Source organism: Bufo gargarizans, chromosome 2, assembly GCF_014858855.1.
Source record: "Bufo gargarizans isolate SCDJY-AF-19 chromosome 2, ASM1485885v1, whole genome shotgun sequence".
NCBI classification, from domain to species: domain Eukaryota; kingdom Metazoa; phylum Chordata; class Amphibia; order Anura; family Bufonidae; genus Bufo; species Bufo gargarizans.
The window spans coordinates 16,740,379-16,765,874 of NC_058081.1; the positions used below are offsets into that span (position 1 = coordinate 16,740,379).

The 25,496-nt window shown below is 46.6% G+C and overlaps 1 protein-coding gene across 1 annotated transcript in view; it reads left to right on the top strand.

Annotated features, from left to right (window-relative positions):
- The window catches only part of LOC122927086, a 640,428-nt gene that overhangs the window by 433,636 nt on the left and 181,296 nt on the right, over positions 1-25,496 (top strand). Inside the window, exons 17-18 of the mRNA XM_044278664.1 lie at positions 13,041-13,331; positions 18,626-18,919. Coding sequence (XP_044134599.1) covers positions 13,041-13,331; positions 18,626-18,919 — 585 coding nt within the window. The remainder of the gene's footprint in view (positions 1-13,040; positions 13,332-18,625; positions 18,920-25,496) is intronic.

Below are 25,496 nucleotides of genomic sequence, written 5' to 3' on the forward strand. Positions count from 1 at the left end.
TCCTCAAAACACTGAAGACAATCTGACATCAGGCTCACAACTCCAGATCTATAAGAGCCAAGAGGCTACACCCAGCTCCACCTTGCAGGTGGAGCAGGAGCAGCCAAAGGAGCTACAGGGCGATGAGGAAGATGAGGTAGAGGACCCAGACACACTGTGGCAGGGCAGTATGCAGTGGAGATGGAGGCAGGGAGTCCCTCCGAGTCACTTGTACAAATGGCCCAATGCATGCTCACTTGCTTGTGTAGTGACAGCCGAATTGTCACCATTCGGCAAAGGGAAGACTTCTGGCTCTCCATCTTGTTGGACCCTCGCTAGCGGTCCAAAATGGGGGCCTTTTTTACACCTGCTGAGAGGAAGGACAAACTAAACTACTATCGAGACATCCTATGTAGTCAGTTGGCCACTGCCTATCTGCGACATATTCCATCCTCCTGCAGGTCTAACCAGGGCGGCCCTCTGCGCTCACGTTCCTCTGCCATGGCTGCTGTGGCAGAGTGGGGGTTAGGAGCAGTTCCAGCTCCATCAGCAGCAACTTGAGTCTAGAGTCACTGATGAGCAGCTTTCTTCACCCGCCTAGTGAAGAGACTACTCACCAGCAGCAGCATCTAGATCTGGAGCAGAAACTAAACTAGCAGGTGGTGGTATACTTGGACAGCACCCTGCCACCCCACATCGATGATCCGCTGGACTACTGGGCAGCCAAACTGGATTTGTGGCCGCAACTAGCAGAGTTTGCCCTAGAAAAGCTGTCCTGCCCGGCCAGTAGTGGCGCATCAGAGTGGGTGTTTAGTGCTACGGTGGACATAATTACCCCAATAAGAACTTGCCTGTCCACCTGTTCACCATAAATGTGGAGAGACTGACCTTTATCAACATGAATCAGGTGTGGATCAGCCAGGATTTCCACCCACCAATGCCTGATACATCAGACTAAATCATCCATGGTGCCACACCAACACTTTGACAAGAGACCGTTTTCTTCTGGCTACCTGCCTGTCACGGTCCCTCAGGTGACTGATGTCAGGAGAACAAGACTGACTGGGCGTGGAGGAATCTAACAGCCTCCTTGATTTCTCTTGATTCAGTATTGACAGGGTTAATGACCACTTCCCTTTTCTCAGCTGTTGCTCAGTGGTGATCACTTCTACCTTTTAAAGTATGACCCCTCCCTTCTGATAGATAGCTTCATTTGGGTTTGGCTGAGCTGGTTTGAGGTCGTCTCTGGTATTCCTGCTCGTTCCTCTCTTGAGAAGTTAAGTGTCGCGTTTGTTTGTGTTTTGTATTATTCCCTGTTGTTTGTATCTGGGCCTGAGACAGAGACTTCCATTCGTCCATCTGGGGAGGAATGAGTTGTCTCTGGTCCTAACCTTATTCCAGGGCTTTATAGGGAAATAAGGGCCTAGGTATACTGCATATGAATATTTCCTGTTCCTTCCCTAGTTTTCAGGCCCAGTTACTCTTCCCCTTCCCTCCTGTGTTCAGTGTAGTCGTTCCCCCTACACTCATTGTGACTTTGCTACTATTCTGATGCTGCCATCCGCCTGATGCCACACATCTGATGCCAAGTGCTCCTTCTTTCACCCACCATCTTTAGCTGATACTGGTATTGCCACCCATCTCGCCACTCTGTCACCGGGTCACTCTGTGGTCTCCTGATGCTGCTTCCACCTCAACACTATGTCATCTTGCCACTCTGTGGTCTCCTGATGCTGCTGCCACCTCCACACTATGTCGCCTTGTCACTCTGTGGCCTCCTGATGCTGCTGCTGCCACCTCCACACCAGGGGCGTAGCTAGAAATGACTGGGCCCCACAACCGCAGCTCCTCATGCACTTGCGACGGTTACGCGTAGATCTGAGCACAGACAGTTGGTCACTGGCAACGCATTTGTGCCAGTGTAGGAAATGTATGAATCTAAATGCCTGTGTATTAAATTAGGACTAGTCAGAACTACCGCCCAGACTGCGGGACCACTCCAGGGGTCAAGTCCTGGGAAAAAAAGTGTGGGAACTCACCCAAGATCCACTGCCAACCCGACCCCCCCCCCCCCAAAAAAAAATATATATATATTTCGCAGAAAATTCTGTGCAACATAAAACGTTAACAAAAACTGGAATTTGCGCTATATGTCTGTTCAGACATAATTAGTCTCTTTCATATTATAAGCTCCCCTTATATATAATTTACTTACAGTTCTGAAGACTCAGGGGTGCTGGCTCGCTTGGCCGGGCAGAAGGAGTGTGGGAGACTGTGAGGCCTTTTTTTTCCAAGCTGCTCTGGAAAAAGACATATTTTTCATTTTACCTCAGGTCAGACCACCAATCAGACCCCCTATGTTAATCAGACCTCAGCTAACAGCCCCAATAAGATCCCCAATGTTAATACGACCTCAGATAACACCTCAGCTCAGACCCCAATATAAGTGACACCCAATCAGACCTCAGATAAGAGCCTCATAGCAGCCCCCAGTAGCCTTATAGCAACCCACAGTAGCCTCTCCATCAGCCCCCAGTACCTCTCCATCAGCCGCCAGTCCCTCTCCATCAGCCCCCGGTGTCTCTCACCAGCGGCCCCCAGTGCCTCTCCATCAGCCCTAGTGTCTCTCCATCAGCCTCCAGTGCCTCTCCATCAGCCCCCAGTGCCTCTCAATCAGCCCCCAGTGCCTCTCCATCAGCTCCCAGTGCCTCTCACCAGCGGCCCCCCAGTGCCTCTCCATCATCCACCAGTGCCTCTCCATCAGCCCCCGGTGCCTCTTGCCAGCCCCCAGTACCCTCTCCATCAGCCCCCAGTGATTCTCCATCAGCCCCCAGTGTTTCTCACCAGCGGCCCCCCAGTGCCTCTCCATCAGCCTCCAGTGCCTCTCCATCAGCCCCCAGTGCCTCTCAATCAGCCCCCAGTGTCTCTCAATCAGCCCCAGTGCCTCTCCATCAGCTCCCAGTGCCTCTCACCAGCGGCCCCCCAGTGCCTCTCCATCAGCTCCCAGTGCCTCTCACCAGCGGCCCCCCAGTGCCTCTCCATCAGCCCCCGGTGCCTCTTGCCAGCCCCCAGTACCCTCTCCATCAGCTCCCAGTGATTCTCCATCAGCCCCCAGAGCGCACTCCCTGGTATTAAAATCATTGGTGGGCAGTGCATCCCCCCCTCCCCTGTATTAAAATCATTGGTGGGCAGTGTGCCCCCCCCTGTATTAAAATCATTGGTGGGCAGTGTGCCCTCCCCCCCTTCCCTGTATTAAAATCATTGGTGGGCAGTGCACCCTCCCCCCCTCCCCTGTATTAAAATCATTGGTGGGCAGTGCACCCCCCCCCCAAGTATTAAAGGGAGTCTGTCACCTACATAACATGTTTTAAACTGACTATATAGCTCTGTGAAAGACAGATCCATAACACTGATGGTACCCAAGTTTAGTTTTTCAAAGCCTCCAAAGTACCCAAAATGAAGTTTTAAAGAGAGGCAAATTACCTATCGCAAGTGCCCAGGGGCGGGTAGTGTGCTGCAACTGCCCAGTGCCCCCCGCCTTACTTGCTCATGACTCCTCCCCTCTGTATCGTCCGGCCAGCCCTGTATTCTTGCGGCATCATTCTCGTCTCCATTCATAATCCAGGTATCGCCGCATCCGTGACAACCTGGTCTATAAAAATATCACATGAAATATCACAGGCAGTGATTAACTCATCAAAAACACTTAATTTAGTGATCGATCTACAGCTGTGGATCATTGAACTGCTGCTATTTAATTGCTGACTGTGTTTAGGCTGCCGAGAGCGTTTTTCAGTCACTTTTTTCTGGGGTGATCGGTGGCCATTTTGTGTCTTGTGGTGCGCCAGCACAAGCTGCCACCAAGTCCATTTAACCATCAATAGTGTGGTTATTTTTTTGCTATATCCTACATCAGGGGCTTGGCTGTGCTTGCTATTTTATTGAGGGGTGAAATACATCTGCCAAAATAGCAGTACCCAAAATCTGGTGTTTCAGCTGTGGCCAGCCAATTGTAATACTGTCTGCTGTCTGGCAAAGGATATATTTTTGTTCTGGGTTTAAATACAATTCCCAACTTAGCAATTCCCTAAATCAGTGGTTTCTGCTGTATCAGGCCTACTTTAAATCTATCCATAAAAGGGTATATTAGTTTGAAGGTGCGGATAGTGTCATCCTCAATAACTTCACACACACGCTACCGTGCATTTCCAAGTCTAATTCTGTCCGTAAACGTACACCTGTCACCCAGCGCCTAAATAATAGGCCTCAAATTTATATTCAGCTAAATCTGTGTTTATTGCTGAGGCTTGTCAATTAATTTAGTGTCCGCCAAAGCACCGTTTTTGTTCTGGGTTGAAATACAATTCCCAACTTAGCAATTCCCTAAATCAGTGGTTTCTGCTGTATCAGGCCTACTTTAAATCTATCCATAAAAGGGTATATTAGATTGAAGGTGCGGATAGGGTCATTCTCAATAACTTCACACACTACCGTGCATTTCCAAGTCTAATTCTGTCCGTAAATGTATACCTGTCATCCAGGGCTTAAATACTAGGCCTACAATTTATATTCAGCTAAATCTGTGGTTACTGCTGTGCCTGTATTAGTGTAATACGGTACCTAAATAGATAGCCAGATAGTGTTAGGTGTCTGCAAAAAAAAGGCCTGAATTTGAATTCAATACATTGGGCCAAATAATTTTTTTCTTATTGTGGTGAACAGTAACAATGAGCAAAACATCTAGTAAGGGACGCGGACATGGTTGTGGTGGTGTTAGTGGACCCTCTGGTGCTGGGAGAGGACGTGGCCGTTCTGCCACAGCCACACGTCCTAGTGTACCAACTACCTCAGGTCCCATTAGCCGCCAGAATTTACAGCGATATTTGGTGGGGCCCAATGCCGTTCTAAGGATGGTAAGGCCTGAGCAGGTACAGGCATTAGTCAATTGGGTGGCCGACAGTGGATCCAGCACGTTCACATTATCTCCCACCCAGTCTTCTGCAGAAAGCGCACAGCTGGCGCCTGAAAACCAAGCCCATCAGTCTGTCACATCACCCCCATGCATATCAGGGAAACTGTCTGAGCCTCAAGTTATGCAGAAGTCTCTAATGCTGTTTGAAGACTCTGCTGGCAGGGTTTCCCAAGGGCATCCCCTAGCCCTTCCCCAGCGGTGGAAGACATAGAATGCACTGACGCACAACCACTTATGTTTCCTAATGATGAGGACATGGGAATACCACCTCAGCACGTCTCAGATGATGACGAAACACAGGTGCCAACTGCTGCGTCTTTCTGCAGTGTGCAGACTGAACAGGAGGTCAGGGATCAAGACGATGCAGGGGACGATGAGGTCCTAGACCCCACATGGAATGAAGGTCGTGCCACTGACTTTCACAGTTCGGAGGAAGAGGCAGTGGTGAGACCGAGCCAACAGCGTAGCAAAAGAGGTAGCAGTGGGCAAAAGCAGAACACCCGCCGCCAAGAGACTCCGCCTGCTACTGACCGCCGCCATCTGGGACCGAGCACCCCAAAGGCAGCTTCAAGGAGTTCCCTGGCATGGCACTTCTTCAAACAATGTGCCATCAGAGCCTGAAGCGAGGCATTAACGTTCTGAACCTTAGCACAACCTGCATGACCAGGCACCTGCATGCAAAGCATGAACTGCAGTGGAGTAAACACCTTAAAAACAAGGAAGTCACTCAGGCTCCCCCTGCTACCTCTTCTGCTGCTGCCGCCTCGGCCTCTACCTCCGCTTCTGGAGGAAAGTTGGCACCTGCCGCCCAGCAAACAGGGGATGTACCACCAACACCACCACCTCCGTCACCAAGCATCTCAACCATGTCACACGGCATGCTGAATGCCAGCATTTCTAAACTACTGGCCTATGAAATGCTGTCATTCAGGCTGGTGGACACAGACAGCTTCAAACAGCTCATGTCACTTGCTGTCCCACAGTATGTTGTTCCCAGCGGCCACTGCTTCTCCAAGAGAGCCGTGCCTTCCCTGCACAACCAAGTATCCGATAAAATCAAGTGTGCACTGCGCAACGCCATCTGTGGCAAGGTCCACCTAACCACAGATACGTGGACCAGTAGGCACGGCCAGGGACGCTATATCTCCCTAACTGCACACTGGGTAAATGTAGTGGCGGCTGGGCCCAAGGCGGAGAGCTGTTTGGCGCACTTCCTTCCGCCGCCAAGGATCACAGGGCAACATTCTTTGCCTCCTGTTGCCTCCTCCTCCTACTCGGCTTCCTCCTCCTCTTCTTCCACCTGCTCATCCAGTCAGCCACACACCTTCACCACCAACTTCAGCACAGCCCGGGGTAAACGTCAGCAGGCCATTCTGAAACTCATATGTTTGGGGGACAGGCCCCACACCGCACAGCAGTTGTGGCGGGGTATAGAACAACAGACCGACGAGTGGTTGCTGCCGGTAAGCCTCAAGCCCGGCCTGGTGGTGTGCAATAATGGGCGAAGCATGATTCTCTGCTATGACATGAAGCCTAAATCTCTGTTATGGGACCTCTCTCCTCTGTCTGCGTGCCGGGGCCTAAATATATGACAATGGACTGTTCCAGTTTTGGCTGACTTAAAGCCTGATTCTCTGCTACTACATGAAGACTGATTCTCTGCTGACATGAAGCCTGAATCTCTGTTATGGGAACTCTCTCCTCTGTCTAGGTGCCGGGGCCTAAATATATGACAATGGACTGTTCCAGTTTTGGGTGACGTGAAGCATGATTCTCTGCTATGACATGAAGCCTGAATCTCTGTTATGGGACTTCTCTCCTCTGTCTGGGTGCCGGGGCCTAAATATATGACAATGGACTGTTCCAGTTTTGGGTGACGTGAAGCATGATTCTCTGCTATGACATGAAGACTGATTCTCTGCTGACATGAAGCCTGAATCTCTGTTATGGGACCTCTCTCCTCTGTCTGGGTGCCGGGGCCTAAATATATGACAATGGACTGTTCCAGTTTTGGCTGACGTGAAGCCTGATTCTCTGCTATGACATGAAGACTGATTCTCTGCTGACATGAAGCCTGAATCTCTGTTATGGGACCTCTCTCCTCTGTCTGGGTGCCGGGGCCTAAATATATGACAATGGACTGTTCCAGTTTTGGGTGACGTGAAGCCTGATTCTCTGCTATGACATGAAGCCTGAATCTCTGTTATGGGACCTCTCTCCTCTGTCTGGGTGCCGGGGCCTAAATATATGACAATGGACTGTTCCAGTTTTGGCTGACGTGAAGCCTGATTCTCTGCTATGACATGAAGACTGATTCTCTGCTGACATGAAGCCTGAATCTCTGTTATGGGACCTCTCTCCTCTGTCTGGGTGCCGGGGCCTAAATATATGACAATGGACTGTTCCAGTTTTGGGTGACGTGAAGCCTGATTCTCTGCTATGACATGAAGCCTGAATCTCTGTTATGGGACCTCTCTCCTCTGTCTGGGTGCCGGGGCCTAAATATATGACAATGGACTGTTCCAGTTTTGGCTGACGTGAAGCCTGATTCTCTGCTATGACATGAAGACTGATTCTCTGCTGACATGAAGCCTGAATCTCTGTTATGGGACCTCTCTCCTCTGTCTGAGTGCCGGGGCCTAAATATATGACAATGGACTGTTCCAGTTTTGGCTGACATGAAGCCTGATTCTCTGCTATGACATGAAGACTGATTCTCTGCTGACATGAAGCCTGAATCTCTGTTATAAGACCTCTCTCCTCTGTCTGGGTGCCGGGGCCTAAATATATGACAATGGACTGTTCCAGTTTTGGCTGACGTGAAGCCTGATTCTCTGCTATAACATGAAGACTGATTCTCTGCTGACATGAAGACTGATTCTCTGCTGACATGAAGCCTGAATCTCTGTTATGGGACCTCTCTCCTCTGTCTGGGTGCCGGGGTCTAAATATCTGACAGTGGTGTGTTCCAGTGGTGGGTGACATGAAGCCAGATTCTCTGCTATGGGACCTTTCTCCAATTGATATTGGTTAATTTTTATTTATTTTATTTTTATTTTTATTCATTTTCCTATCCACATTTGTTTGCAGGGGATTTAACTACATTTTGCTGCCTTTTGCAACCCTCTAGCCCTTTCCTGGGCTGTTTTACAGCCTTTTTAGTGCCGAAAAGTTCGGGTCCCCATTGACTTCAATGGGGTTTGGGTTCGGAACGAAGTTCAGGTCGGGTTCGGATCCCGAACCCGAACATTTCCGGGAAGTTCGGCCGAACTTCTCGAACCTGAACATCCAGTTGTTCGCTGAACTCTAGTCGCAAACATAAAATTTTCCGTTCGCGAACGGCAAACGCGAATTTCCACTAATGTTCGCGAATGGGCGAACCGGACGAACCGCCATAGACTTCAATAGGCAGGCCACAATAGTGATGGAAAAGTTGTTTCAAGGGGACTAACACTTGGACTGTGGCATGCCGGAGTGGGATCCTTGGCAAAACTCCCATCGAAAATTACGTAGTTGACGCAGAGTGTGGTAAGTTGAATTCGCAATACGATTAATATAACCTGCATTAATCACATTACAAAAACAATTTAGATATGAGTTCATAATGGTTGTATTGCTAGAATTGACGAATATAATGAATATAGCAGTATATTCTCAATCTTCGTTATATTCTACCAATACAACAACCATTAGGACCCCAGCTCTAAGTTGAATTTGCAATGCGATTAATATAACCTGTATTAATCGCATTGCGATTTCAACTTAGATCTGAGTTCATAATGGTTGTATTCGTCGCGCCGTCACGTGGTAAAGGGGGACGGGGGTGTGACTCACTGCAGTGAGTGGTGGGGCGCCGCTGCAGCTGCCCTGCAGGAGTCTCTGGTGCCGGGAGGAGGAGGTAGGTAGAGAGGCTCTGACTTTATAGACCAAATTATTTTAATAATACCCCAATAATAATTTTAGTTAATAACCTAACCCCATTCATAAATTACTGTGGATTATTATAGAGTTGGCCCCAGGCAAATTACCTATTGCAAGTGCCCAGGGGCAGGTAGTGTGCTTCAACTGCCCAGTGCCCCCCGCCTTACTTGCTCCTGACCCCTCCCCTCTGTATCGTCCGGCCAGCCCTGTATCCTTGCGGCATCATTCTCGTCTCCATTCATAATCCAGGTATCGCCGCATCCGTGACAACCTGGTCTATAAAAATATCACATGATCTAACCTGGCAGATCAATGTTGTAAATAACAAAAAATAAAAGCGGTGCCAAAACAGCTATTTCTTGTTACCTTGCCTCACAAAAAGTGTAATATAGAGCAACCAAAAATCATATGCACCCTAAACTAGTACCAACAATACTGCCACCCTATCCTGTAGTTTTTAAAATGGGGTCACCTTTTTGCAGTTTCTACTCTAGGGGTGCATCAGGGGGGCTTCAAATGGGACATGGTGTCAAAAAAACAGTCCAGCAAAATCTGCCTTCCAAAAAACGTATGGCATTTCTTTCCTTCTGCGCCCTGCCGTGTGCCCGTACAGTAGTTTACAACCACATATGGGGTGTTTCTGTAAACTACAGAATCAGGGCCATAAATATTGAGTTTGGTTTGGCTGTTAACCCTTGCTTTGTAAATGGAAAAAAATTATCAAAATGGAAAATCTGCCCAAAAAGTGAAATTTTGAAATTGTATCTCTATTTTCCATTAATTCTTGTGGAACACCTAATGGGTTAACAGCGTTTATAAAATCAGTTTTGAATACCTTGAGGGGTGTAGTTTATAGAATGGGTTCATTTTTGGGTGGTTTCTATTATGTAAACCTCGCAAAGTGACTTGAGACCTGAATTGCTTCTAAACTTCTAAGCCTTGTAACATCCCCAAAAAATAAAATATTATTCCTAAAATGATCCAAACATGAAGTAGACATATGGGGAATGTAAAATAATAACAATTTTTGGAGGTATTACTATGTATTATAGAAGTAGAGAAATTTTTATAAATAAAAATGATTTTTTTTAACTTCATTTTACCAGTGTCATCAAGTACAATATGTGATAAAAAAAACATTGTCAGAATGGCCTGGATAAGTCAAAGCGTTTTAAAGTTATCAGCACTTAAAGTGACACTGGTCAGATTTGCAAAAAATGGCCAAATCCTTAAAGGGTTTCTACCACTTAGGTGTCACATATTTGGCTGTCAGACACTAGCGATCCGCTAGTGTCTGCTCTGGCCAACCATCCTAATATAATTGCTTTTGGGACGGTGGTTTGGCTAAAAAAACTACTTTTATTAATATGCTAATGAGCCTCTAGGTGCTATGGGGGCGTCATTAGCACCTAGAGGCTCCGTCTACCTTCAGAAACTGCCGCCCCCAGCGCGTCCCTCCAGCCCGCCCATCTCCTCCTGAATGCGATCCTCGTATGTATTCTGCGCATGCGCAGTGAATGTCTGACCGCTTCCTTGCTCAGACATCTCCACTGCGCCTGCGCGATGACGCCATAGTGCTCCGAGGAACAGGCGCAGTGGAGATGTCTGAGCAGGGAAGCTGTCAGACATTTACTGCGCATGCGCAGAATACATACGAGGATCGCATTCAGGAGGAGATGGGCGGGCTGGAGGGACGCGCTGGGGGCGGCAGTTTCTGAAGGTAGACGGAGCCTCTAGGTGCTAATGACGCCCCCATAGCACCTAGAGGCTCATTAGCATATTAATAAAAGTAGTTTTTTTAGCCAAACCACCGTCCCAAAAGCAATTATATTAGGATGGTTGGCCAGAGCAGACACTAGCGGATCGCTAGTGTCTGACAGCCAAATATGTGACGCCTAAGTGGTAGAAACCCTTTAAGGTGAAATAGGGCTGAGTCCTTAAAGGGGTTAACAGACAGGATCCGTTTTTTGTGGGTTATTGTTCTGATGGATCAGAGGAAGGGCAAAATAATCAGTGACGTCAACACAAACTTACTGCTGACACCTTCTCCACTCTGTCGGGGGGATCTACTTGTATAAACGTTTAATAGAACAGGTTCTGTAGACATCGATGTGGAATCAGCTGACGACGGTGTAAAAGGAGTGCGCTTCTCATTGACGCTAACATTGACCTGTAACACTGAGATTACACTTCAGTTATTTGGTCAGTTTTGGCCCGGTGACTACCCTAATAAATGAAGTGTGCAGTGATTCTAAGAGCGACGCCTGTCATGTGCATGTCATACTGACTCACAGTATTATTTCACTACCACAGCAGACTCCGTATGTGTGTTACTGCAAGGCACAGTGTTCTGCACCACTATAAAGGCTCTCTGCAGCCAGGAAATAGTGTTTTTTTAATGCGTTTGCAACAAATAAATTCGGATCAAACTGAATTCTTTTGGAAAATTTGGCGAACCTGCCTAAACGAATTTTTTAGAAATTTGCTCATCTCTATCTGTGGCCAATCTGCCCCTGAAGGTATCTGTGATCTGCTGATCCATGGTTTGTGGATCCTAATATTGTCATGGTTGTGTCCATGAGGCCTTAGGATGATTAGAGATGTCGCAAACATAAAATTTTCTGTTCGCGAACGGCGAATGCGAATTTCCACAAATGTTCGCAAATGGATGAACCGGGCGAACCGCCATAGACTTCAATAGGCAGGCCAATTTTAAAGCCCACAGGGACTCTTCTGGCCACATTAGTGATGGAAAAGTTGTTTCAAGGGGACTAACACCTGGACTGTGGCATGCCGGAGGGGGATCCATGGCAAAACTCCGATGGAAAATTACATAGTTGACGCAGAGTGTGGTAAGTTGAATTCGCAATGCGATTACTATAACCTGCATTAATTGCATTGCGATTACAACTTAGATATGAGTTCATAATGGTTGTATTGGTCGCGCCGTCACGTGGTAAAGGGGGATGGGTGTGTGACTCCTGCAGGTGGGGTGCCGCGGCAACTGCCCTGCAGGAGTCTCTGGTGCCGGGAGGAGGAGGTAGGTAGAACGGCTCTGACTTTATAGACCAAATTATTTTAATAATACCCCAATAATAATAAGTTAATAACCTAACCCCATTCACAAATAACTGTGGATTATTATAGAGACCAGGAGACATAAGGGGTTGGGTTGAACTGTCTGCTGGGGCCACCCGGCCACATTTACTAATCTTTGCTCAAGGGGGCCCTCATAAATATAGACCCACATGGTGTGGACTGGTCATTTTTACTAAGGAATATAGTTTAAACATTTATGTGCAAAAGAGAAAATAAGAAGTCATCTCCAATCAGATATCTGCACATAGACCTAGACTCTTTGTCTATTCAGATATCAGATTGGAGCTGACTTAGTGACTTCTTTTTTTTTCTCTTTATCTCTTTATTATGGCTTCGGGGGGGGGGACACAATTTTCTACCGCACCGGGTGACACCAGCCATAGCAACGCCAATGTAACCATTAGTAACCTCTAGTAACTAACCAGCTCTAAGTTGAATTTGCAATGCGATTAACATAACCTGTATTAATCGCATTGCGATTACAACTTTGATCTGAGTTCCTAATGGTTGTATTGCTAGAATTGATGAATATAACGGATATAGCACTATATTCTCAATCTTCGTTATATTCTAGCAATACAACCATTAGGAACCCAGCAGCTCTAAGTTGAATTCGCAATGCGATTAATATAACCTGTATTAATCGCATTGCGATTACAACTTAGTCAAATTTGCGACACTGTAGCTTCACAATGAATCTAAGATGGATGCTGTCCTCGGAGGTGGGAGGGTCTGAGAGGGAGGGTATTTTGCTGATTGGCTGAAATGTGTCTGCTGACTGTGAGGTACAGGGTCAAAGTTTGCTCAATGATGATGTATAGGGGGCGGTCCGAACATCGCATATGTTCGCCCGCCGCTGCGAACGCGAACAAGCTAGGTTCGCTGGGAACTATTCGCCCGGCGAATAGTTCGGGACATCTCTAAGGATGATTTGTGTCCTATCTGAGAAATCACAAACTGAAAGAAACTGTAAACTCCTATAATGAAATATTATATAAAACACAGAAAACATCTCCAGACATATATTGATCATTTGTCTTTGTCCTTAATTTTTTCTCTGTCTCTACAGACAAAGTCAACTTTATAGAAAATCACCAATCACTTCTTATAAGAAAGATAACGGTTGTAGATCCAGTTCTACGTGATCTCCGAGACCAACTGACTAGGAAACAGTACAAAAATCTGAAGAGAAAAAAAACATCCCGGAAGAAGATGAAACAGCTGTGTGATATGATCAGACGCTGGGAGGATGACGGGAAATATTTAGCTTATACAATTATCAAAATGCACGAGGAAGAACTCATCAAAAGATTCGAAGGACAGAAGTTAATGTGGAAATATCCTGGGTCTCGTTACCTATGTGAGTCTAGAACAATACTGACACCTTGTATGTGATTGCCTTTAGATGTAAGGGCTTGATTGACTTTCTGCCACATCTGTAAAGTAAGGGTAGTTTCAAAGGATGCATTCTGAAAACCCGTATACCAAATTCAGCACAGAAATTGTGTGTTTTCTTTTCAGCACGTTTTTTTAATCAATGGGTTTTAAACGTGGATTCCTCCACAAGATTGGGCATGCTGCTTCTTTTTTCCACGCGGAAAAAAAAACAAGTGCTGGATCCCATTAAATTGAATGAGAGGCTGTTTTGAAGCATTTTTTGGAACACATTTTGAGGTGGAAATGCTCCAAAATCACTGCCAAAATACTCTGGTGTGAACTGGTCCTAAGAAAGAAACCAGTGCAATTAACAAACACAATGGGATAATTTACTCACTGACAGGCAGCAAGCACACATTTTTTTCCAACCACAGAAAACACCCCGAAACACCACATATCCCCATACCCAAGCACTTTGGTGCTCCATCAACACTAGTTCTGACCTAGTTATTTATTGTGTTTTTCATTTGATTATAATTTGATAAACATATTTATCCTGGTTATATAGAATTATGATTGATGTCCTAGTCATTCCAAGTATACAATATACTTTTCTATGTCCAGTGATTCAGTGATTAGAGAGCCTTCTACTGGTCATTTTCTAATAGATAATAAGCAGAGCATATTTTATTAACAATCAATGCACAAATCCAGTCATGGGATTTAGCCAGTTCCCTCAGGTTCTCCAGATCCAGTTGTTAAAATTACAGTCGGATCGGAGAACCGTGTTACTGGCTGAATCCCGATCCATTGCTCTGGGGGCGACAGCTGGAGATGAGCGCTTCCATTCCATAGTTTCACTCCTTAGGCTGAAGATCACATGGCAGGGCTTCCAAATGGCATTTAACAACAGGATAATTCTAGCCCACACAACTAGGGTTTCCCAGGAATGTGTCCTCCAGATTACAACACTTTCATGGCCTGCCTGGTCACCAAATTCATGTGCGGCGGGTCCACAGGTCCAGCTGTGACATCTGTGGGTAAATATAGGATACCATACATAAACTGTATGTCCTCATCTCCTACAATATCTCATCTTGTATCCAGGCTAGAGGTAGTCCAACAGGGTTACTAGAGTCTTCTTTCAAGTGTACATATTGTAACGGAACGCCTGGCACCCCTACTGGGCACCTTCTGCTGAAGGATGCTTCTAGCACTTCCCGAGGGCTCCAAGCACTCCACCGGACACCATAACCACCACAGACCCCACGAATCGCCGCAGCTTGGTTGGGGTCTCACCGTCCTCCACCCACTCTGGATCCAAGACTGGGCTTCAGCTTCCAGTGGGTGAACCTCTCCTAGATCCAGAGAGCAGGAACCAGGAACAAGCTCTTACAAGAGCTTATACTCAGAGGAGTATTGTGATATAGCAATCCCCAAGAATTTAGTTATCCCATTCCCCAAACATGAGCCAAGACTTCATGAAGGGGCAAAGCAGGACTGTTTAATGAGCACAAAGGCATTTCTTATATACAGTTTTCCCCATAAGGTTACCACACATGTGGACCTTGTTGAGCACAGGACACAAAGTCACAACACCCAATCAACACAGATTGTATAGTTAGACACTCCCAGCTAATGTACACAACCCCCCCCCCTTCCATGCCTGTGATTCAATGAACAAACACCATGGGATAACGTAATCACTCACAGGAAGAAAACACACACCTGTGATACAATTAACAAACACAATGGGATAACTTACTCACTCACAGGCAGCAAACACACATTTTTCCCAACCACAGAAAACACCCCGAAACACATGTCCCCATAAAAGTGACATCTCCTGATAGCGTCGATCTGGGTGAACAACCTATCCATAAATCACCCATATCGGCTCAGGGGTTCAGGAATTTCCTGGAAGTCTTATGTTTGCCCCACCGTGCACATGGTCCCATGCCCAAAATAGTTCCAAGGGCCATAGTCACAGGTCAATAGCCTGGCAAGCGCTCCTCTCCAACTCCCAGTGACGAAGGTGCTTTTGTCACACATATTCATAATAAAAACCTGATCCAAAGGAGAAACACTAGCATAATATATCTAAACAAGCAACTTCAGCAGACCAGAAAATTGGTTTTAACTCTACCTCTATTATATCATCTTTAGTTGCCAGCTGCCTTGGCAACCCAGCTCTATATTACAGGCGATCTGAACTTGTGTCTGTTACAGGTACTGATAGCCAATGACTTGTAGAAGAACAGACCTGATCCTGGACATATTAGTCAGAGTACACTCTACAGACACCTTAGGCCCTTTCTCACAAGAACTTGTCACAGAACTGATAGGTTACTTTAGCATAATATTTAAGAATGTTATAATTTTTAAAGAATTTCTAGGGACTGGTACAGTGCCAAGTGACTGGCACAAGGCAAATATGATGCCCATATTGAAAAAGGGCTCTAGGTCCTTCACAGGTAATTATAGACCAGCGACTTACAGCGAGGAACAGAAGTATTTGAACACCCTGTGGTTTTGCAAGTTATCCCACTTAGAAATCATGGAGGGGTATGAAATTCACATGGTAGGTGCATTCCCACTCTGAGACACAGAGTTTAAAAAATAAATCAGGAAATCACATTGTATGATTTTTAAAGAAGCAAACTTCAGACGGGCCTGGACATGTGATAACTTGTGCAGGAGAACCTTTCGTGCAATGCATGATTTGAAACCAGGACGGCGTAGTGTTCTACCGACAGTGACCTTTGAAACTGTGGTTCTAGCACTCTTCATGTCACTGACCAGCTCCTCCCTTGTAGTTCTGGGCTGATTCCTCACCTTTCTTATAATCAGTGATACCCCACGAGGTAAGATCTTGCATGGAGCCCCAGTCCAAGGGAGACCGACAGTCGTCTTTAGCCTCTTCCATTTTCTAACAATTGCACCAACTGTTGATTTATTTTCACCAAGCTGCTTGGCAATTGCCCCGTAGCCCTTTCCAGCCTTCTGGAGGTCCACAATTTTGTCTCTGGTGTCTTTTGACAGCTCTTTCCTCTTGCCCAAGGTAGTAGTTGGCATCCAACTGACTGTGGGGTGGACAGGGGTCTTTAAAGAGCTCAGACAGGTGCTACTAAGTTAGATTGAGTGGAGTAGAGGTAGACTTTTTAAAGGCACAGTAACTGGTCTTTGAGAGCCAGAATTCTTGCTGTTTTTCAGGCGTTCATATACTGTGCTTTTGTTCAGCAGTGCAAGACAAATACATTCTTTAAAAAGCATACAATGTGATTTCCAGATTTTCTTTTTTTTTTTTTATTCTGTCTCTCAGAGTGGGAATGCACCTATAATGTCAATTTCAGACCCCTCCATGATTTCTAAGTGCAAAAACTTGCAAAATTGCAGGGTGTTCAAATACTTCTGTTCCTCACTGTATATTGTGGAAAAATTGTTTGAGGTCCAAAAGCCTGCAGATATATATATATATACAGTCCTGATTAAAAGTTTAAGACCACTTGAAAAATGTTTAGGACCACACCTCCCAAAAAAAACTAAACCCCCCCCAAAACAGAAATACAACTTCCAAACATGAACTCAGTAATGAGTAGCTCCACCGTTATTGTTTATCACTCCAAAAAATTGTTTCGGCATGCTTGATGCAAGTGTTTCCATGAGGTGAGTGGGAACATTTCTCGAAGTGGTGAAGACGGCCACACGAAGGCCATCTACTGTCTGGAACTGTTGTCCATTTTTGTAAACTTCCCTTGCCATCCATCCCCAAAGGTTCTCAATTGGATTTAGATCAGGGGAACACACAGGATGGGCCAAAAGAGTGATGTTATTCTCCTGGAAGAAGTCCCTTGTCCTGCGGGCATTGTTTACTGTAGTGTTGTCCTGTTGAAAAACCCAGTTGTTACCACACAGACGAGGGCCCTCAGTCATGAGGAATGCTCTCTGCAACATCTGGACATAGCCAGCGGCCGTTTGATGCCCCTGGACTTCCTGAAGCTCCATTGTTCCACTGAAGGAAAAAGCACCCCAGATCATTATGGAGCCCCCTCTACTGTGGCGCATAGAAAATATCTCAGGTGGGATCTGCTTGTCATGCCAGTAACGTTCCAGTAACGTAACCATCAGGACCATCAAGGTAAAAAAAAATCTCAGCGGAGAATAAAACTTTCTTCCACCTTTGAATGTCCCATGTTTGGTGCTCTTTTGCAAAGTCCAAACGAGCAGTTCTGTGGCGTTCAAGGAGACAAGGTCTTTGAAGACGTTTTTTGTTTTTGAAGCCCATCAGTCTCAGACGCCGTCTGATGGCTATGGGGCTGCAGTCAGCACTTGTAAGGGCGTTAATTTGGGTCAAGGATCGTCCAGTCTCTTGACGGACAGCCAATTGGATCCTCCGGCTCAGTGCTGATGACATTTTTTGGGGTCTTCCACTTGACTTTTTTGTTCCATAACCCTCAGGATCATTTAAGAAATTCCAAATGACTGTCTTACTGCATCCCACCTGAGCAGCGATGGCGCGCTGTGAGAGACCCTGCTTATGCAGTTCAACAATCCGACCACGTTCAAAAAGGGAGAGTTTTTTTGCCTTTGCCATCACAACGTGTGACTACCTTACAGAAAATGACAATGAATCCACATCTTTGCACAGATTTGGCCTTTTAAAGGCATGTGGTCCTTAAATTTGGATCAGCTGATAAACAGCCTGTTTCAGTTTAATCCTTATTTTGAATTAATTAAGTGCTCAAAAAAAGTTTTGTCTCACTTTCATTTCTTCTTGTTGCATGTTAAAGCTCTACTTGGAACCTTGTTAAGATCCAACAATGTAAAAGATTTTTAGCCATTTTTCAAGTGGTCTTAAACTTTTGATCAGTACTGTATATTTTTAGTTAGCCAACAAAGGCATCTTATATTTTTGTCTTTTTTAATACACATATATAATGTCACGAAGATTTCGGGCTACCACTGCACTACTCTGTTTTCTATACCATGTGTTTAACATGAAGTGTTTCTGTGCTATTAACTATCTCTGACATATCTCTGAACCAGAACCTGCCGCAAACCTCATATCAGACATGATTCTGTCTATATATGTGGATTTATTATCAAGATTAGTGATTGCTGATTATTTAATTCATTTTTATGTGTCAGACCTGAGAAATTACAAGATAAATATCTCTGAAAATCCCTATGGTGAAATATCATATAAAACATGGAGAACATCTCCAGACCACGTAATGATCTTGTGTCTTTCTCCTTCTTTCTTCCCTCACTCTACAGACAGGGTAACGTTTATAGAGCGCAACAAATCATATCTTATTAACAATGTAACTAATGTAGATCCAGTTCTACATGATCTACACGACCTAAAGCTACTGACTCAGGAAAAGTTCAATGATATGATGAAAAAGAGAACATCTAGGCAGAAGATGAGAGAACTGTGTGATATAATCAGATGCTGGGAGAATGATGGGAAGTTGAGGGCTTATGTAATACTCCAAAAACATGAGCAAAAACTCCTCAAAGACATGGAAATAGAAGAGTTGTGGACAGATGCTACATCAGATTCCTACTGTAAGTATAGAACATTATATGACACTTTATATCTTCTGTACAGCTTGTATCTTCTGACCAGTGAATGTGTGTCATGTGCACTATAGATCCATGAATGTCCTCTCTTATTTGCCATAGTTAGTAATAAGTTATTATTATAACCAGGATTGCACATGCTTACTGTAGATGTTTTTCTTTCTACTGCAAATTCTGATGCTTAAAGAGTATGGACACCTTAGGGGCAAATTTTTATGATTGATTTAACTCACTTTTGTGTGCCATTTTTGAGTTACAGGGGTTAGAAATCGGTCTATTTGCAGAATATCACTTCTCAGTCTTGTCGGCTGACAGCTTATGTAAAGCCTTATCTCTGATCTCCTGACCTCATAAACATTCATTATAGCTAAACTCTTATCACACTGATAATAATGTGTTTATGTTTATGAAGTCAGGTGATCAGAGAAATGGCTTCACCCGAGCAGTCAGCTGACGAGACTGAAAAGTGATACTCTGTGTAATGGATCTCCTGGCACCCCCGACTGGGTGCCTCCATTGATGGATGCTCCTAGTGCTTCCCGAGAACTCCAAGCACTCTGCTCGACACTGTAACCACCACAGGAACAAGGAACAGGAACAGCTCTTACAAGAGCTAGAGGTTATAGCCAGGGGAGTATACAGCGTATAACAATTCCCAGACATATGAAACAAGGCTCTATGTTGAATGTAAAACAGGAACTCTTTATTGACCACACATGCATTGACTTTTATACACATTTTCCAACAAAGGTACCACCCCCATGGACCTGGTTGGGAACTAAGGACATAACATAGCAGCCAATCTTTTACAGTTTAAACACATTTATACATTCAACAAACACAATGGCAGTGCCTGTGACACAATCAATAACAAAATAGGCATTGTCTTTGACGCAATTAACAACACAAAAACCTCTGCCATGATATATTTAACAAACACAATGGACTTAATTACTCACAGGTAGAGTTGAGAGAACACCTGGATGTTCGGGTTCGAGAAGTTCGGCCGAACTTCCCGGAAATGTTCGGGTTCGGGATCCGAACCCGATCCGAACTTCGTCCCGAACCCGAACCCCATTGAAGTCAATGGGGACCCGAACTTTTCGGCACTAAAACAGCTGTAAAAAAGCCCAGGAAAGGGCTAGAGGGCTGCAAAAGGCAGCAACATGTAGGTAAATCCCCTGCAAACAAATGTGGATAGGGAAATGAATTAAAATAAAAATTAAATAAATAAAAATTAACCAAAATCAATTGGAGAGAGGTCCCATAGCAGAGAATCTGGCTTCCCGTCACCCACCACTGGAACAGTCCATTCTCAGATATTTAGGCCCCGACACCCAGGCAGAGGAGAGAGGTCCCGTAACATAGAATCTGGCTTCATGTCAGCAGAGAATCAGTCTTCATATCATAGCAGAGAATCAGGCTTCACGTCACCCACCACTGCAACAGTCCATTTTCATAAATTTAGGCCCAGCACCCAGGCAGAGGAGAGAGGTCCCGTAACAGAGGATCTAGCTTCATGTCAGCAGAGAATCAGTCTTCATATCATAGCAGAGAATCAGGCTTCATGTCAGCCACCAGTGCAACAGTCCATTGGCATATATTTAGGCCCAGCACACAGGCAGAGGAGAGAGGTCCCATAACAGAGGATCTGGCTTCATGTCAGCAGAGAATTAGTCTGCATGTCATAGCAGAGAATCAGGCTTCACGTCAGCCACCACTGCAACAGTCCATTGGCATATATTTAGGCCCAGCACCCAGGCAGAGGAGAGAGGTCCCGTAACATACAATCTGGCTTCATGTCAGCAGAGAATCAGTCTTCATGTCATAGCAGAGAATCAGGCTTCACGTCAGCCACCACTGCAACAGTCCATTGGCATATAATTAGGCCCCGGCACCCAGACAGAGGAGAGGTTCATTCAACTTTGGGTAGCCTCGCAATATAATGGTAAAATGAAAATAAAAATAGGATTGAATGAGGAAGTGCCCTGGAGTCCAATAATATATGGTTAAGGGGAGGTAGTTAATGTCTAATCTGGACAAGGGACGGACAGATCCTGTGGGATCCATGCCTGGTTCATTTTTATGAACGTCAGCTTGTCCACATTGGCTGTAGACAGGCGGCTGCATTTGTCTGTAATGACGCCCCCTGCCGTGCTGAATACACGTTCAGACAAAACGCTGGCCGCCGGGCAGGCCAGCACCTCCAAGGCATAAAAGGCTAGCTCTGGCCACGTGGACAATTTAGAGACCCAGAAGTTGAATGGGGCCGAACCATCAGTCAGTACGTGGAGGGGTGTGCACACGTACTGTTCCACCATGTTAGTGAAATGTTGCCTCCTGCTAACACGTTGCGTATCAGTTGGTGGTGCAGTTAGCTGTGGCGTGTTGACAAAACTTTTCCACATCTCTGCCATGCTAACCCTGCCCTCAGAGGAGCTGGCCGTGACACAGCTGCCTTGGCAACCTCTTGCTCCTCTGCCTTGGCCTTGGGCTTCCACTTGTTCCCCTGTGACATTTGGGAATGCTCTAAGTAGCGCGTCTACCAACGTGCGCTTGTACTCGCGCATCTTCCTATCACGCTCCAGTGCAGGAAGTAAGGTGGGCACATTGTCTTTGTAGCGTGGATCCAGCAGGGTGGCAACCCAGTAGTCCGCACACGTTAAAATGTGGGCAACTCTGCTGTCGTTGCGCAGGCACTGCAGCATGTAGTCGCTCATGTGTGCCAGGCTGCCCAGGGGTAAGGACAAGATGTCCTCTGTGGGAGGCGTATCGTCATCGTCCTGCCTTTCCCCCCAGCCACGCACCAGTGATGGGCCCGAGCTGCGTTGGGTGCCACCCCGCTGTGACCATGCTTCATCCTCATCCTCCTCCACCTCCTCCTCATCCTCGTCCTCCTCGTCCTCCAGTAGTGGGCCCTTGCTGGCCACATTTGTACCTGGCCTCTGCTGTTGCAAAAAACCTCCCTCTGAGTCACTTCGAAGAGACTGGCCTGAAAGTGCTAAAAATTACCCCTCTTCCTCCTCCTCCTCCTCTGGGGGCCACCTCCTCTTCCATCATCACCCTAGGTGTTTTCTCAAGGAGACATAGAAGTGGTATTGTAACGCTGATAACGGCGTCATCGCCACTGGCCATGTTGGTGGAGTACTCGAAACAGCGCAACAGGGCACACAGGTCTCGCATGGAGGCCCAGTCATTGGTGGTGAAGTGGTGCTGTTCCGCAGTGCGACTGACCCGTGCGTGCTGCAGCTGAAACTCCACTATGGCCTGCTGCTGCTCGCACAGTCTGTCCAGCATGTGCAAGGTGGGTACATCGCATATGAGGCGGTGAGCGGGAAGGCCGAAGTTACGCTTTAGCGCAGACAGGCGAGCAGCGGCAGGATGTGAACGCCGGAAGCGCGAACAGACGGCCCGCACTTTATGCAGCAGCTCTGACATGTCGGGGTAGTTGTGAATGAACTTCTGCACCACCAAATTCAGCACATGCGCCAGGCAAGGGATGTGCGTCGAACCGGCTAGTCCCAGAGCTGCAACGAGATTTCGCCCATTATCGCACACCACCAGGCCGGGCTTGAGGCTCACCGGCAGCAACCACTCGTCGGTCTGTTGTTCTATACCCCGCCACAACTCCTGTGCGGTGTGGGGCCTGTCCCCCAAACATATGAGTTTCAGAATGGCCTGCTGACGTTTACCCCGGGCTGTGGAGAAGTAGTGGCGGCTGGGAACAACATACTGTGGGACAGCAAGCGACATGAGCTGTTTGAAGCTGTCTGTGTCCACCAGCCTAAATGACAGCATTTCATAGGCCAGTAGTTTAGATATGCTGACATTCAGGGCCAGGGATCGAGGGTGGCTACGTGGGAATTTACGCTTTCTCTCAAATGTTTGTGAGATGGAGAGCTGAACGCTACCGTGTGACATGGTTGAGACACTTGGTGACGGAGGTGGTGGTGGTGTTGGTGGTACATCCCCTGTTTGCTGGGCGGCAGGTGCCAACGTTCCTCCAGAGGCGGAGGAAGAGGCCGAGGCGGCAGCAGCAGAAGAGGCCGAGGCGGCAGCAGCAGAAGAGGCCGAGGCGGCAGTAGCAGAAGAGGTAGCAGGGGGAGCCTGAGCGACTTCCTTGTTTTTAAGGTGTTTACTCCACTGCAGTTCATGCTTTGCATGCAGGTGCCTGGTCATGCAGGTTGTGCTAAGGTTCAGAACGTTAATGCCTCGCTTCAGGCTCTGATGGCACAGCGTGCAAACCACTCGGGTCTTGTCGTCAGCACATTGTTTGAAGAAGTGCCATGCCAGGGAACTCCTTGAAGCTGCCTTTGGGGTGCTCGGTCCAAGATGGCGGCGGTCAGTAGCAGGCGGAGTCTCTTGGCGGCGGGTGTTCTGCTTTTGCCCACTGCTCCCTCTTTTGCTACGCTGTTGGCTCGGTCTCACCACTGCCTCTTCCTCCAAACTGTGAAAGTCAGTGGCACGACCTTCATTCCATGTGGGGTCTAGGACCTCATCGTCCCCTGCATCGTCTTCCACCCAGTCTTGATCCCTGACCTCCTGTTCAGTCTGCACACTGCAGAAAGACGCAGCAGTTGTCACCTGTGTTTCGTCATCATCAGAGACATGCTGAGGTGGTATTCCCATGTCCTCATCATCAGGAAACATAAGTGGTTGTGCGTCAGTGCATTCTATGTCTTTCACCGCTGGGGAAGGGCTAGGTGGATGCCCTTGGGAAACCCTGCCAGCGGAGTCTTCAAACAGCATAAGAGACTGCTGCATAACTTGAGGCTGAGACAGTTTCCCTGATATGCATGGGGGTGATGTGACAGACTAATGGGGTTGGTTTTCAGGCGCCATCTGTGCGCTTTCTGCAGAAGACTGGGTGGGAGATAATGTGAACGTGCTGGATCCACTGTCGGCCACCCAATTGACTAATGCCTGTACCTGCTCAGGCCTTACCATCCTTAGAACGGCATTGGGCCCCACCATATATCGCTGTAAATTCTGGTGGCTACTGGGACCTGAGGTAGTTGGTACACTAGGACGTGTGGATGTGGCAGAACGGCCACGTCCTCTCCCAGCACCAGAGGGTCCACTAACACCACCACGACCATGTCCACGTCCGCGTCCCTTACTAGATGTTTTCCTCATTGTTATCGTTCACCACAACAACAAAAATATTATTTGGCCCAATGTATTGTATTCAAATTCAGCTGAATATAAATTTGAGGCCTAGTATTTAGGCGCTGGGTGACAGGTATACGTTTACTGACAGAATTAGACTGGGATATGGCCAAAAAATAACCACACTATTGATGGTTAAGTGCACTTGGTGTGACAGCTTGACCAACCACACTACTGAGGGTTAAATGCACTTGGTGACAGGCGCAGCTTGCCCCTGATGTAGTATATGGCCAAAAAATAAACAGACTATTGCTGGTTAAATGCACTTGGTGTGACAGCTTGACCAACCACACTACTGAGGGTTAAATGCACTTGGTGACGGGCGCAGCTTGCCCCTGATGTAGTATATGGCCAAAAAATAAACAGACTATTGCTGGTTAAATGCACTTGGTGTGACAGCTTCACCCTGATGTAGGCTTTAGCCAAAAAAACAACCACACCATTGAGGGTTAAATGCACTTGGTCGCAGCTTGTGCTGGCGCACCACAAGACACAAAATGGCCGCCGATCACCCCAGAAAAAAGTGACTGACAAACGGTCTGGGCAGCCTAAAAACAGTGAGCAATTGAGTATCAGCAGCTCAATCATCCACAGCTGCAGATCGATCACTGGATGGAGTCTTTTGGAGGAGTTAATCTGCCTAATCTCGCCCTACTGTCGCAGCCGCAACCTCTCCCTACGCTAATCAGAGCAGAGTGACGGGCGGCGCTATGTGACTCCAGCTTAAATAGAGGCTGGGTCACATGATGCTCTGGCCAATCACAGCCATGCCAATAGTAGGCATGGCTGTGATGGCCTCTTGGGGCAAGTAGTATGACGCTTGTTGATTGGCTGCTATGCAGCCTTTCAAAAATCGGCAAGAAAGCGACGAACACCGAACCTGGACTTTTACGAAAATGTCCGGGTTCGGGTCCGTGTCACGGACACCCCAAAATTCGGTACGAACCCGAACTATACAGTTCGGGTTCGCTCATCCCTAGTTACATACAAATACATTTTAAATACATTCAAAAGTGTAGCATCTTCAAAAGCCTCTAAAAAGAAATGTGTTTTACCGGGGTACATTTGCCACGCCAACGTAATAATCTGTAATTTATCACGAGGGTATTTAAAAAGGACCATGTATTTAGTGTTTAAATTTATGGTTTGGCTTTTCTTACCTTGCCCCCAAAAATTTTAAACGAGATACATAATGTGCAAGTTTCTGTGGTGTACGTATTTGATTAATGCGTTTTGCATTTCAAGATTTTCACAAGCCGCCTCCATTAAATCATCAACGACTGCCAAATTTACCTTGTCCGGCGGGAATAGATCAGCGGCTGTAAAATTTTGCGGTATTCCCTCCACAAACCTGATATTTGTAAACAAACGGGTTAGTTCATTGTGCAATTTC